The 16880-nt window shown below is 43.0% G+C and overlaps 1 protein-coding gene across 1 annotated transcript in view; it reads right to left on the bottom strand.

The window, feature by feature from the left end:
* Positions 1-16880, bottom strand: part of LOC131947622 (poly(rC)-binding protein 3) — a gene marked incomplete at its 3' end in the record, with an annotated part of 57496 nt that overhangs the window by 11984 nt on the left and 28632 nt on the right. Inside the window, exon 5 of the mRNA XM_059308849.1 lies at positions 9209-9241. Within this exon, the coding sequence (XP_059164832.1) occupies positions 9209-9241 (33 nt within the window). The remainder of the gene's footprint in view (positions 1-9208; positions 9242-16880) is intronic.

Consider the following 16880-nt stretch of genomic DNA (forward strand, 5'->3'; position numbering starts at 1 on the left):
CTAAAGTTGTTTCCCTTGATTCAGGGTACATAACTCAATAGCACGGGATTATGGGGCAATTAAATGTTGGCGCCGAATGCTGACAATGGGTGAATCAATGTAAATTAACGTTCTTGCGTGACATTAATAAAGTTAACTTTTTAGTTGGGCCAAATGTCACGAAACAGCGCCGCTTGATTGGAGGTTTTTATTTCAGTCGTTGGCGCCGCGTATAAAAGTGTGGGAGGGAGTTTGTGGTTTGTGGTGTGTGTGGGAAATATGGGCTGTGAGGTGTGGTGTGTGTGGGGGAACTATGGGTTTGTGGGGTGTGGTGTATAGTAGAGTGGAGATATATGCGTTTTTGGGGTATGATGTTTACAAGATATGGCTTTGAGGGGTGTGGTGTTTAGCGGTGTCGAAATTATGTGTGGGATGTGGTGATATGGGTTTGTGGGGGTGTTTGGCGGTGTAGGTTGAGATGTGTATTTGTGGTGTGGGAAGAAATGTGTATGTAGGGAGTACCATTTAACGATGTGGGCAGATTGTGTGGGGGCGTGGTGTAGGGAGACTTGCGGGGTGGGGGCGTGGCGTAGCGAGACTTGTGGGGTGGGGGCGTGGTGTTGGGAGACTTGAGGGGTGGGGGCGTGGTGTAGGGAGACTTGTGGGGTTGGGGCGTCGTGTAGGGAGACTTGTGGGGTGGGGGCGGGGTGTAGGAAGACGTGGGGTGGGGGCGGGGTGTAGGAAGACTTGTTAGTGGGGGCGTGGTGTTTAGTGGTCTAACATTATGGTTTGAGAAAAGTCATGATCATCATAGAGATCTAGAATCGTGAGAGGGGTAGACCTGAGTGCTAGGTTAAGGCGAGTTGCTTTCCCTTGGGCCGACATGCTTTGTATTCCAATGATAAATTACTTCAAACAAATCCTGAATTTCGTTAACCAAATTTATAGATTATAAAGTTTCCTAAACGAACCTTAAAAATAAAACACGATTCGCTGCGGTTTTCTTTTGTGTGAGTTAAAAGTTAACGACTATCTCAAACAGAAAACTGGCCTTCAGTTGCAAAAAACAGCTGGCCTGTGGTGTAAATTAAACCGGTCTATGGTTTACGTTCACAAAAGTTTCAATTGACAGCTCCGATGGTGAAATTGCTGCAGAGAAATAAATAGCCGGCAAGACAAAAACGGGAAATGCCACCTCATCAATTTAGCAGATGGGCATTTAAATCAAAGACAGACAAAACAATATATCCGGTCCTGCGCAGAAGCAATAAACGAGTCCATAAATTATCATTCAACCAAGTATAAAAATAAAAGTAAGTAGCCGCTTCGAGAGCTCGCCACTTTTCTTCAGTTTTAAAGAAAAGAAGTTTAGAAAACGCGCGCTCGGTTACGTCACATCCGGTGAGCATAGCGTAAGCAGACGTCACATGAAAGGGTGAAGCAGATTTCAAACAATCAGAGAATGGTCTCCAGATGTGAGCAGTCCGCGGACAAGGGGAGTTAAATTGATGTGTGGATCTAGGCAACATTTCGTTTTTAATCTTGTAAACCAAGGGAGGGGAGGGGGGGGGGGGAATTGTTTTTAGGTCAGCTATTTATAAAGCCAACAGTTGAAAATTTTATTGCCGGCATGTTTCAGATTTTATAACCATTCTGGTGATGTGGAAGCCATTCGGTTTGGAACGATTAAAAATAATGGTGTGTGTACGTACGTGTGTGTGTATGTGTGTGGGAAAGTGTGTGTGTGTGGGTATGTGCGTGTGTAAGTGAGACAAAGAGAAAACGAGGGAAAAAGAGAGAGAGATAGAAGGTAATGTCAGTAAAAAGTCGAACTGATAGGTCAGTTGAAGTGTAACCGAGGTAAGCAAAAAGGTTGACCTATTGGTCTAGGTAAAGGTAATCTGACTTAGGTCGACCCACAGGTAACCGTACAAACTTCCCAAATCATCCGGGTGATATTATATATATATATATATATATATATATATATATATATATATATATATATATATATATATATATATATATATATATATATATATATATGTTTTTTAGGGGTGGACGTATCCTAGTTAGGTGCAGAAACCTATTTACGTCAGTGCGCGTGCCTCAAGAATCCGGAAATATTCAGCAGAAACTTCTTCCTTACGTCATATACGGCAACACTGTACGGTGCTAAGCTCTCAATACACGTCACTCAGTCACGGTGCTAACACACGTCACTAAGTCCCCCCCCCCCCCCCCCCAAGTGGCTAGGGTCACGTGTCGTAGAATCGATACCGTCAGGCCAGCTGTCCGCAGACGACATGCACATATCGACCAGACGAGATTTCTTACAGCTCCTGACGATAATATCCCGCCACACTGCCGGCAACAGATGCGGGCCGGCCACACTGCCGGCAACAGATGCAGGCCGGCTGCTAAGCCGTAATGAAAATCTTTTCACCGCTATTTTCGGCCAGATTAAACAAATTCCACAGTGCACTGAACCGTGGAACTAATTTTAAGGAGAGCTTACTCTAGAGTCTTACCAGGTTTTAATTTAAGGGAGCTTACTCTAGAGTCTTACCAGGTTTTAATTTAAGGGAGCTTACTCTAGAGTCTTACCAGGTTTTAATTTAAGGGAGCTTACTCTAGAGTCTTACCAGGTTTTAATTTAAGGGAGCTTAATCTAGAGTCTTACCAGGTTTTAATTTAAGGGAGCTTAATCTGGAGTCTTACCAGGTTTTAATTTAAGGAAGCTTAATCTAGAGTCTTACCAGGTTTTAATTTAAGGGAGCTTACTCTAGAGTCTTACAATTTTAAAAATTTAAGTCTACCCATCAACAAATTATGCATTGGTGTCCTAAGCCTACCTATCAACTCTCTACGCATCAAACAGAAGAGCCTAACTTCATTAGATACACCATAACCCATCAGCTAAAACCAATCAATGAACAAAAAATGTATCAATATTATAGGCCCATCTGCGACAAACAGCGACCTGAATGAGGCCTAGAAGCTTCTAAACATGGTCACCCTGACTGCCCCCCCCCCCCCCTCCCCCACCTCATGGATCGATGTCTTCTGTAGCTGATGTCGCCATTGAAAAGATTCGATTTTTTGTCCCACATCCTGTTTTCTAACTGGAGTTGCTTCCCATTTCTTATAGAAAATTGACAAATAATTTTATTTTTTTTGGTGGCCCGCATAAACGGGCGGGTAAAAATGGCGGGCGTTTAATGAAGGCACGTGGGAGGCCACGCAAACGAGGTCCGATTTAAATGGACGCTGGATTAACAAAGGTCATCCCTGGATTAACAAAGGTCAGCCCGTTATATTGGTGGGGAGAGCGGACAGACAGACGCACTTATGTGCAGACATGTTACAGCACAGGGGTGTCCACTGACACAACACACGTGTCACCCACACACTTAACACACGTGTCACCCACACACGTAACACACGTGTCACCCACACACTTAGCACACGAGTCACCCACACACTTAGCACACGAGTCACCCACACACTTAACACACGTGTCACCCACACACTCAACACACGTGTCACCCACACACTTAACACACGTGTCACCCACACACTTAACACACGTGTCACCCACACACTTAACACACGTGTTACCCACACAACTAACACACGTGTCACCCACACACTTAACACACGAGTCACCCACAAACACGGAGAACACGTGTAACAAGCTTGATACAGTGTTCATGGCTATGAATGCATGGATATAAAATGTTCTAAAGTCCTCTGTACACAATGTCCTGAATGTCCTCTACACACAGTCCTAAATGTCCTCTGTAAAAATGTCCTATGTAAAATGCCAAGTGCAATATTTTTTCCTGGTGTTTTCTGTACAAATGTTCTAAATGTCATATATTGAAAATAAAATGTCCTTAAGCATTGAATACCAAATGTCATGAATGTCCTACAGAAAATGTCGCCAATGTCTATAAACGACAAGCAAGCCACAACGCATGAGAGAAAAAAAATCATTAACTTTACATGTAATCTAAATTACCTTAAAAACCACCTTACAGGTTTGACGAAGCAATAATTAAACAAAATTCAAAAATCCATTATTTTAATTAAAGACGGATGACGTCACTCTAAACAAACAGATTAGATCTCCGTCATGCTTCTAGAAGCATCGACCTCCCCGGGAAAACAAAAACACGGCCGTTTAATTTCCTGCGCAAGTAAACATTGCAAGCAGGCAGCATTCAAAACTCTCCTACCTTTCATCAAACGGAATTCAAATTTGAAAAGACGAAACAAAAAGGAAACGGAACGAAATCTTGAACACAAACATCAAACATTGCATTTGTTTCTGGATTTAGGCAAATAGGCGGCGGTCATGTTGTTTTCAGGAGATGGTGGGTTAGATTCATGTAGGTGATGTGGATGTTGTGAATGGTATAGATGTTGTGGTGGATGTTGTTGTTGATGTTGTGATTTTTGTTGATGATGCGGATGTATTGGGTGATGTGGATACTGTGAATGGTGTAGATGGTGGATGTTGTTGTGGATGTTATGAACGATGAAGATGATGTGAATGATGTAGATGTTTGGATGTTGGTTATGATGTTAATGTTGTGGCTGATGCGAATGAAGTGGATGTTGTAGATAACGTAGGGGTTGCATATATCAAGGTGTATTATATAACACATTTTTTGTTCAATTTTTTACCTTTATCTATTTTTCTCATGATTTGCCTTCCCATGATTCTTTATCCCAATACAATTGTCCATGTAATATCAGTCATAACGATGCACATTCTATTATGAAGATAACCTATACAAAACTAACCTATTCTACAGTATAAAATTTAGTATAAAGCAATGCTTCATGTTGTCATACAACATAATTTTATGTCGGTCAGCATTAAAATATATTTAGCTCACAAGCTCCTCGTCTTGATGTTAACATACCACATAAGTAACTTTAAGCTCCCCATGTTAACTGTTACCATACAGCGCCATAAGTAGCCCTAAGCTCTGACGAGGTAATTAGCTCTAAGCTCCACACGTTCCCGTGAGCCCGAGGGACGGGTGAGAGCGAGTAATTAACCTGAGAAACGTGTCGCCTATTGGACGATCGATCTTCGATCAGCGTTCAATTATGACTCACCCCCCCCCCCCCCACCCCCCAAACGTTGCTCAAACTCAGCTATCGTCGTGCCGTCCTACACGCCCTAATTTATCGCCCAAATTAGTCGCGGTAATTAGGATCAGCTTAGAGAAACGGGATTCGGTTATATGCCATTGGGACAGAAGGGGTTTTAGTACGTTTGAGTTTTTAAATTTTGGGATTAAAGGGAAGTCACTTACAAATGCCAGATTTAATAACGTAAACAAAAAAAGTTGTGTGGATTGAAAAAATGGCGTCAGTAACAGAAACAGAACATGGACTGCCCATGCATTGTTCTAATTCATCTTTTATCTCTCTTCGGTCTACTTGATCTCTGTTAACTTTAACCCGAGCTAAAGGTGACTTTAACCCGAGCTAAAGGTGACTTTAACCGGAGCTAAAGGTGACTTTATTGCGAGCTAAAGGTGACTTTAACCCGAGCTAAAGGTGACTTTAACCTGAGCTAATGCTGACTTTACCCCGAGCTAAAGGTGACTTTAACCTGAGCTAAAGGTGACTTTAACCCGAGCTAAAGGTGACTTTAACCCGAGCTAAAAGTGACTTTAACCCGAGCTAAAAGTGACTTTAACCAGAGTTAAAGGTGACTTTAACCAGAGTTAAAGGTGACAAACCCCAGCTAAAGGCGACTTTAACCCGAGCTAAAAGTGACTTTAACCCGAGCTAAAGGCGACTTTAACCCGAGCTAAAGGTGACTTTAACCCGAGCTAATGGTGACTTTAACCCGAGCTAAAGGTGACTTTAACTGAGCTAAAGGTGACTTTAACTGAGCTAAAGGTGAATTTAATCCGAGCTAAAGGTAAATTTAACCCGAGCTAAAAGTGACTTCAACCCCAGCTCAGAGATTAAAACGTTACTGATTTCTTGCGAGGATACAAAGGGTTAAGCCGGCGGTCGTAGTGGGGTTAATCGTATCGATTACGTGACAAACGTGGGCACACACGAGTCCGGAGAAGTATCGATACCGCCACGCCAGCTGTCGAAAGAGGCGGGATCAAAGCCCAAAGAGATTGCTAACATTTTTTGTGGGGATTACGATAATCTGATTAGACGGGATTATCGGCGACTTAAGGAACTTTCTAAGAACTTTGAGTGAGTGAATGGGTGTGTAACATTTGTACGGCTGAATGTGTCAGCTTGGGTGTGTAACAGATGTGTATGTGTCACACACATAGGCCTTACACATAGGTGTTTGTTATAAGAAGGTTTGCAATCGAATGTTTTAATTGAATAAAGGTAGGGGGACGGACGGGCAAAAACAGTACTGTAACATTGTCTAAAACAGTGTGTCTATGTGTCTATGTGTTTAGGGTATTGTCTAGTACAGTGTGTCTATGTGTCCTTATATTGTCTAGTACAGTGTGTCAATATGTCCTTATATTGTCCAGTACAGTGTGTCAATGTGTCCTTATATTGTCTAGTACAGTGTGTCAATGTGTCCTTATATTGTCTAGTACAGTGTGTCAATGTGTCCTTATATTGTCTAGTACAGTGTGTCAATGTGTCCTTATATTGTCTAGTACAGTGTGTCTATGTGTCTCCTACACTGTGGTACACAGTGTCTGTAGCACAAACTAGCGAACAACACACCATGTTGATACACACATGAAACAACACACCATGTTGATAGACACATGAAACAACACACCATGTTGATACACACATGAAACAACACACCATGTTGAAACACACATGAAACAACACACCATGTTGATACACACATGAAAGGACACAACATGTTGATACACACATGAAACAACACACCATGTTGAAACACACATGAAAACACACAACACAGAAACCAATAACCTATCAGATAATTTGATGTCGCATGACGGAGAAACTTATTACATGCCACATCATAGGGAGACATTTAATAACATGTGTGTATTGCCTGCTATGGTAATAACTTATGCCCAGGTCTCTGAAGTTGGTGAACTCTACTGTACCAGAAGGTACTATATACATACACACACACACACACACACACACACACACACACACACATATATATATATATATATATATATATATATATATATATATATATATATATATATATATATATATATATATTTTATATATATATATATATATATATATATATATATATATATATATATATATATATATATATATATATATATATAAACAGATTTGGCGAACATGATAGCACATTACACCTGTGTAGGTGTCGGGTTTTGAGGTGGAGGTGTTGGGGTGTGAGGTGGCTGATACAGATCTGAAAAGTCCCGCTGCGGAAATTGAGTTAGTTGTGATATTAGTTCTGACCGTGAATCGATCCCCGGATGACTCGCGCTATCAGATCGATATATGAATGTACACCGCTGGCCGTCACAGCTGCAGCTAAATCTGATGGCCGTGGGGCGGGTAGGGTGGGGTGGGGGGGGGGGGGGTAACATATGCTCCGTGCCCGCACGTGTTGGGTGTGGAGGGCTGGGGGGGGGGGTAGGAACTTGTTTTGATGGACGGGATTAGAACGTTTTCTTGGGATTTATTATACGTGGTTTGGGCATTTTATATATTACATTTTTTTACCGACAATTGTTGGGGTTTATGGTTGGGGTCTTGGTTGGGGTCACGGTGGGGTCGTGGTTGGGGTCATAGTTGGGGTCACGGCTGGGTTCACTGTTGGGGTCACGGCTGGGTTCACTGTTGGGGTCACGGCTAGGGTCATGGTTAAGGTCACGGTTGGGGTCATGGTTGGGGTCACGGTTGGGGTCACGGTTGGGGTCATGGTTAAGGTCACGGTTGGGGTCATGGTTGGGGTCATAGTTGGGGTCACGGCTGGGTTCACTGTTGGGGTCACGGCTGGGTTCATGGTTAAGGTCACGGTTGGGGTCATGGTTGGGGTCACGGTTGGGGTCACGGTTGGGGTCATGGTTAAGGTCACGGTTGGGGTCATGGTTGGGGTCACGGTTGGGGTCACGGTTGGGGTCACGGCTAGGGTCACGGTTGGGTTCATGGTTGGGGTCATGGTTGGGGTCATGGTTGGGTTCATGGTTGGGGTCATGGTTGGGGTCATGGTTGGGTTCATGGTTGGGGTCATGGTTGGGGTCATGGTTGGGGGCATGGTTGGGGTCATGGTTAAGGTCACGGTTGGGTTCATGGTTCAGGGCACGGTATGTGCTTCAAACATAAAGTAACGAAAGGTGAGAGTGCTAACGTGGTGTATTGTGAGAATTTTTACCACAATAAAACTATGTAGACAACTAATGCTATGGTCCTTAAAGGTGGGAGGGGGAGTTTCTATCCCTAAGGGGGTGTGTGATTCTGTCTATTGTCTTTAAACAGTTGTCAGTGTTATATAATCCGCAGTTCTGCTTTTTTATACGATGGCCTTTGGTCGAAACGCTAACCGGTTCAAATTTCAGCATTACACGGAAAGTGTGAATAGCTTTACGAGATCTATGACTGCCCAGTCTTTAGCTTCTAGTGCAAGCTGCATGTTGGCAGACATCTTTTCTTTATTTAACCCCCTTACGACTGGATTTTTTCCCTATATAAATACACTTGAAGGCTTTAAAGGGTTAGAGAAATCAAATTTAAAATGTTTTTAGGCCTAGCGAGATCGAACAAGAAAATGTGAAGAGAAACGAGGTAATAAAATTGTGAAGTTTATTGCAATGTGGGAACTTACAGATCAGAGCAGACAAGTAGACAGACTAGAGAGACTAATACACAGACAAGCAGACAGACTAATAAACAGACGAGCAGACTAATAAACAGACAAGCAGACAGACTAGTAAACAGACAAGCAAACAGACTAATAAACAGACAAGTAGACAGACTAATAAACAGACAAGCAGACAAATAAACAGACAAGCAGAGAGACTAATAAACAGACAAGCAGACAGACTAATAAACAGACAAGCAGACAGACTAATAAACAGACAAGCAGACAGACTAATAAACAGACAAGCAGACAGACTAATAAACAGACAAGCAGACTAATAAACGCTCAAGCAGACAGACAAATAAACAGACAAACAGACAGACAAATAAGCAGACAAGCAGACAGACTAATAAACAGACAAACAGACAGACTAGTACTTACATCCTCTCTAAATTTCTTGATATTGTCGCCTTTCTGGAAATAAAAAAAAAGAAAGATACATTTTTTCGTTACATTTGCCATCGTCAAAAATAGTAACAACAGTTGGCGTTTAAGGATGGTAACATAGATGTATGACTACTGTCTACGGTAGCATTGGTGTACTACTGTCTACGGTAGCAGAGATGTACGACTACTTACAGAAGCATAGATGTACTACTACTGCCTACAGTAGCACGGATTAAGGATTACTGTCTATAGTAACATGGATTAAGGATTACTGCATAGAGTATCAGTGATGGTGAAAAACTGCCTATGGTATCTTTCATAGAGAACTACAGCCTACGGTTCCGCGTTATTTCCCTTGCCATTGATTTTTAAAAGATTCTCCCCCCCCCCCGTCCATGCCAGCTAACCCTAACAATACCGCGAACACACCATGCCGCCATGATTCTCATCTTCCAGAGATCATCGGCTAGATGCTGCTCTCTATTTCACCCTGGTTTATGATTACAATTTGGCTAATCATCATGATGTCGACTCATCATGATGTTGTCTTATCATGACGATGTTGGTTTATGCTGAGACTGACTTATCCTGATACTGACTTATCATACATACTGATTTATCATTTACTTTCAGACCTTTATTTAAAAAAAAATGTCAAATATTCTGCCGCTAATTATATACAATTTTTCAACTTTCTTCAGAAAAATAATTAGCAACGGAGAAAATGGAATCATCTTCATCACAACCCACTCAATCGATGAGGAACTATCATAATTGGAAAGCCATTTTTCCGTCATGAAAGCCATTTTTCCCCACGAAAGCCATTTTTCGTCATAAAAGCCATCTTCTGGTCTGACGTTATTGAATGCCGTTTTTTTTTAAAACTTTTATAATTTGTAAGCCCCGGTGGCAGAAAAGAATTAAAGCCAGGAGTAATTTAATTAACGAAACAGTTCTGACAGCTCTTTAATTCGACAATAAGAAGACATATCCGCTTCCGTGGTCAAAGTTCTGTTTGAATCGGAACGGTTGGAGGGGGCGGGGGCGTAGGGGGCGGGGGCGTAGGGGGCGGGGGCGTAGGGGGCGGGGGCGTAGGGGGCGGGGAAGTGGCTTGGGGTTTAAAAAAAAAAAATTACATTGTGAACTTTTAGCAGATAAAGAATGGCGGGTACATTTTAATGAATAACATATGGTGGATATGTACTAATGGATAACATATAGTGGATATGTTCTAATGGGTAACATATGGGTAACAAATTTCACTGGTTGAAATATATGTTTTGTATATAAATTTGATTTCGTTTGAGGGTATGTATGCTTTGAGGGGGGGGGGGGGCAGGTAAATGTGTCTCAGGGGGAGGGAGGAACTCTGGACGTATCACAAATAGTTGGTGGCTTCATCTGTGGTATATTTCACGGTGTATTGAGTGCATTTATAACCTTGTTCAATCAATCAATCAATCAACCAATCAATCAATCAATCAACCAATTAACCAATTAACCAATCAACCAACCAATCATTCAATCATTCAATCAATCAATCAATCAACCAACCAATTAACCAATCAACCAATCATTCAATCAATCAACCAATCAATCAATCAACCAATTAACCAATCAACCAATCAATCAATCAATTAATCAAACAATCAATCAAACAAACAATCAACCAATCAACCAACCAATCAACCAACCAATCAATCAATCAATCAATCAATCAATGAATCAATCAATCAATGAATCAATGAATCAAACAATCAACCAACCAATCAATCAATCAATCAATGCCATACACATTTATACGACACTTGTTATAGCAAAGCAACATAGATTCAACATACAGCACACACCATACACAATATTTTCTTCTTCTTCTTCGCTCTTAATTTTTTTGGTTTAGCAACCATGAGCATAACCCACCAGACCACGCCGACCCCCCCCCCCCCCCCCCCAAACTTTTGTATTCGGCCCATTGCACTCAGATTTCACACACTCCTTATCAACATCCAGAAATTGTCTCAAATTGAATTTTTTAGTTAAATATGGAAGCGCAGATTTGAACAAAAACTATTTGACGAGGTATCAAGAGCGTGGAAACTTTGGATTTTTGCCGGTGAAAAATGTGCGCAAATCTGCGCGAGCTAGAAATCCCGCAAGTGACGTCACACAATAGGATCGTGTCTGTCACTCAGCCCCCCGCCCGTCAAAAGACGGGGGGGGGGGGGGGGGGGGGAAAGGGAATGTCTTTCATCAACGGGAGAGCAAAAACAGATGATTCCAGGAGACCAAATGACTCGGTCTAAAGAAAAGGCGAGAAGGTGGAATGAAGGATGAATAAAGGATGAATAAAGGATGAATAAAGGATGGAAAAATGATGAGAAGCAGCAATAAGAAGGATGAGTTTAATAAGCAACAAGGTGAGAGGATGACACAAAAAATGGTGGATAAAAATGTTGGTTCATCTCGCCAAGTTGATGGGTTGGGGGGGGGGGGGCTGTGACGGTGGGGTTGTGTGGGTGGGGTTGCATGGGTGGGTTTATGTGAAAGGGGACCATAATAGTGGGCAAGTTTTCATGGCGGACGTTATTTCATATGGGCGTCGAATAGGACATGTCCATGTAAATGTCGTCTTGGGTATGTGTTATAACTGCTGAGTTCTCTATGTGTACCACAGTTATGCAGTGAGAGGGTTTACTTTACTTGACTCAGCCACTACCATTTGACTCCTCTCCAATACCAGGGAGAGAGTATTACACCTTGAGAACCCCTAGGTTATGTCACATTCAAATAGATCCACGACGAACAATCAGGAATAAGATGAATCAAGTAATTCGTATATAAATCTTTTAATCTCGTATCTACAACCACACACGTCCTTCCACACCGACGATAAGGATTCAACTGCTCACACATCAACTCATAGCAACCAACCCTCTAACCTAAAACGTCACTATCTTTCGTACCGCGTCATCATACCCATGTGTTCACTATGTGTGCGCACCAACCTGTACTCAATTCAATACCTATAAAACATACATCATAACAGTATGTTTTGTAAATGTCGCTTTGTGTATGTTTTGTAAATGTGTATGTTTTGTAAATGTCATGATGTGTATGTTTTGTAAATGTCATGTTGAATATGTTTTGTAAATGGCAAAAATGTCTTTGAAGACATCAGATAATTTTTTAAATAGATTTTAAATCCAATTTTCCAAGCTTTTATTTTCATTTATTATATTCCCAGTTTGTAAATATGCCCTGCTTGCAAATATGCCCTGTTTGTAAATATGCCCTGCTTGCAAATATGCCCTGTTTGTAAATATGCCCTGCTTACAAATATGCCCTGCTTACAAATATGCCCTGCTTGCAAATATGCCCTGTTTGAAAAGATGCCCTACCTACTACCTTTATCTTACACTTTATCGATCGATCCCCAATCCCTAATGATTGATTATGTATCGATCAACTGATATTTGACCATGCTAGGTAATAGCTTTTTGATGTCCCGGACCAATCGCTGATCGATTTGTTATTGTGTAAAAAGTGGGCGTCACCTGCCTCACTCAGGTACCGCGCTGGCAGCGTGAGGCGCAGAGAAAAAAAAATGTCTGGAATAACTGAAGGGAGATCTCAAAAAATCAATCAATCAATTAAACAATCGATCGGCAGCTAAATGCAGTTAATAAAGACAACCCTCCCAAATATCAAAGAATTTAAATACCTCATTTTCCATATCAACAGATATTTACCCCCCCCCCTCCCCCAGCCCTTTCCGTTTCTCAGAAATCCAAAATAAAATAAAAAAACATTTTAGGAGAGGCCCTAGACTAAGAACTAAATTTATAGGCATTGAATCGATTTTAAGAACTATAAATTGTAAGCTTAGTGCCGGCTCGAGGAAACAAACGTTATAGGAGTAGTATTGGTTTTAGGAGCTATACATTTCAGGAACTGATCATTTCAACAACTTATCACCCCCAGGAAATGAAGCGCAGTTTTCTTTAAACACCAGATATATTTTAAATTTTGATGTCGAATCTTCTCGAATTAATCATTCGTAGGGTCAACATGACACTTAAAATTGTAAATTAGCGCTAAAATAGTTACCACTCTCTCCTCCGTATATACCCCCCCCCACATTCACATAAAGGACAATAAGTAATCAATCCCATTACCTACATATTTCGTCCCTCACCCTCCACCCCACCACCCACACCACGCCAGGTAAAGTCCCACTACCTACATCTAGATTGTCCCGTTCACACCCTCCCCCACCACCTAGATCTAGATTGTTCCGTTCACCCACCACCCCCACCACACCACACAAACAGTCCCCCCACCTAGATCTAGATTGTTCCGTTCACCCCACCACCACCCCCTCCCCCCCATCCACCTCCCCCCAAACTCCCTCCCCCCACCCCCCCGCCCCCACATAGATCTAGATTATCCCGTCTGGTTCTGATCTAGTGTCATTGCCGCTGACACAACCCTCTTATCACCACGACATCGCGGGATCGAAACCAACTAACACCGAGGGACCGTCTTTAATATTTCTCCTCGCGTTTATCGTTCATCTTACACCTACTCCACCTCGCTCATTAATTATTCGATATCACTGATTCGTTTGCTCCTTACAGAACTAGGTCATTAATTATTCGATATCACTGATTGGTTTTCTCCTTACATAACTAGGTCATTCACCTAACAGAGCATAAAAGGTAGCTCAGTGACCTACATGGCACAGGGCCACAAAAAATAGCATCCCCACCCTCCCGGGCCCACCCCACCCTCCCGAGCCTACCCCACCCTCCCGAGCCTACCCCACCCTCCCGGACCCACCCCAAAATCCCGAGCCCAACCCCCACTGCCCCATCCCCAGCAATCTTCTGGGTAAAGAACACGCGTCATTTCCGGTTTAGATACAATTCATTTATTTTTGAACCAATGGGCGCGTCACGATGGAGCTACATCTACCTGGCTCAACTCACCTGTATGTGCGTCTGTTACCTGTGCCGTTTGACGGAATTCTGCCAGGAGTGGATCCAGACAGGGGAGATCTCGTCACCTACCCCCCCCCCCACCCAGACGTTTTTCAAACGTTTTCAGCAGTTCAAGTTTTTAACTCTTTTTTGACACCTTTTTTTTTGTGTCACGTCTGATGCCACTCACCGCTCTATTAGTGCTGATCGCAGTCTGTTACCCACACCCCATTCATCTGCCACGCCTCCTTCAGTCGATCCACCCCATTAATATGCCACGCCCCCTTCAGTCAATCCACCCTATTAATATGCCACGCCCCCTTCAGTCAATCCACCCTGTTAATCTGCCACGCACCCTTCAGTCGATCCACCCTATTAATCTGCCACGCCCCCTTCAGTCAATCTACCCCATTAATATGACACGCCCCCTTCCTTTGACCCATTCCATTTATCTGCCAACCTCTTTTATTCAACCCACCCATCCCCTACCCACACCCCATAAGTCGACCCCACCCAATCCCTACCCACACCCCATGAGTCGACCCCACCCATTCCCTACCCACACCCCATCTGTCCACCCCACCCATTCCCTCCCCACACCCCAGCAGTCCACCCCACCCATTCCCTCCCCACACCCCAGCAGTCCACCCCACCTATTCCCTCCCCACACCCCAGCAGTCCACCCCACCCATTCCCTACCCACACCCCATCAGTCGACCCACCCATTCCCTACCCACACCCCATGAGTCGACCCCACCCATTCTCTACCCACACCCCATCAGTCCACCCCACACCCCATGAGTCGACCCCACACATTCCCTACCCACACCCCATGAGTCGACCCCACCCATTCCCTACCCACACCCCATGAGTCGACCCCACCCATTCCCTACCCACACCCCATCAGTTCACCCCACCCATTCCCTACCCACACCCCATCAGTTCACCCCACCCATTCCCTCCCCACATCTATGACTTTATCAACATCTTATGACGACATCAACACCAGATTAAGTCCATCCTCTCATGTCACTGATACTTCACACATTCATCAACTTTAGGCTATCCGCATATTTCAAATGTTCCACAATATTCTTCTTTAGCTTTTTCTCAACATGTCAATTTAAGGATATATCTATCTATATATCCATACGTTCATATTCTCTATGCGTGTCCATACCCACTATGTGAAATGTATCCACCGCGCGCCACCCATCCACATTTAGCAAACTATCCATAGCCTAGAATGCTAAAGCTTCATTTAACTTTCACAGGATGCCAATAGCGCTGACAACCACACACGTTGACAACCACACACACTGACAACCACACACGCTGATAACCACACACGATGACAACCACACACGCTGACAACCACACACGCTGACAACCACACACGCTGACAACCACACACGCTGACAACCACACACGCTGACAACCACACACGCTGACAACCACACACGCTGACAACCACACACGCTGACAACCACACACGCTGACAACCACACACGCTGACAACCACACACGCTAACAACCACACACGCTGACAACCACACACGATAACAACCACACACGCTGACAACCACACACGCTGACAACCACACACGCTGACAACCACACACGCTGACAACCACACACGCTAACAACCACACAAGCTGACAACCACACACGCTAACAACCACACACGCTGACAACCACACACGCTGACACCCACACACGCTGACACCCACACACGCTGACACCCACACACGCTGACACCCACACACGCTGACACCCACACACGCTAACAACCACACACGCTGACAACCACACACGCTGACAACCACACATGCTGACAACCACACAAGCTGACAACCACACAAGCTGACAACCACACACGCTAACACCCACACACGCTAACACCCACACACGCTAACAACCACACTCGCTGACAACCACACACGCTAGCAACCATGGCTGGCTACCACATTGTACAACCACATTTTCCACAATTAATATGATACTAATTAAAATAGCGGTGGTTAGCCAATTAAAAAAATATTCCGACAATAATTTTCATTAATCAATAATAAAAATGTGGATCCGGAAAAAATAACGATGTAAAAAAGTTGGCCGTAAATTAGAGGGAAAAATGTCAGGATTGGGCAAGGGAAATAATCTTCGGGGAAAATAGAGTAGGAAAATAATCTTTGGGGAAAATAAACTAGGAGAACAATCTTTAGAAAAAAAACTAAAAAAAATAATATTTGGGGAAAATAAACTAGGAAAATAATCTTTAGGGAAAAAACACTAGAAAAATAATATTTGGGGAAAATAAACTAGGAAAATAATCTTTAGGGAAAAAAACAACTAGAAAAATAATATTTGGGGAAAATAAACTAGGAAAATGATCTTTGGTGAAAGAAAATATAAAAGAAAAATCTTTGGTGAAAAAAAAACAAACTAGGAAAATAATCTTTGGGGAAAATAATCTTTGCAGAAAATAATCTTTGGCCACTGTTCTGTCACTGGCTGCCTCCTATTGTGTGACGTAGACAGAGGTCAGCGTTACGAACTTTATTCGTGTTATCATGGGCAGACAACTGCCCTTTAATCATCTAGTGCAGTCCTCTCCCCTTGCAGGGAAAGCGGAAATCGATCAAATCGCGTTGTCAATGTCAACAGACGCCAGGGGAAGTAATTAATTT

The sequence above is a fragment of the Physella acuta genome, unplaced genomic scaffold (assembly GCF_028476545.2).
Source record: "Physella acuta isolate Inbredline_101_S28 unplaced genomic scaffold, ASM2847654v3 ptg000601l, whole genome shotgun sequence".
Taxonomy (NCBI): Eukaryota; Metazoa; Mollusca; class Gastropoda; family Physidae; genus Physella; species Physella acuta.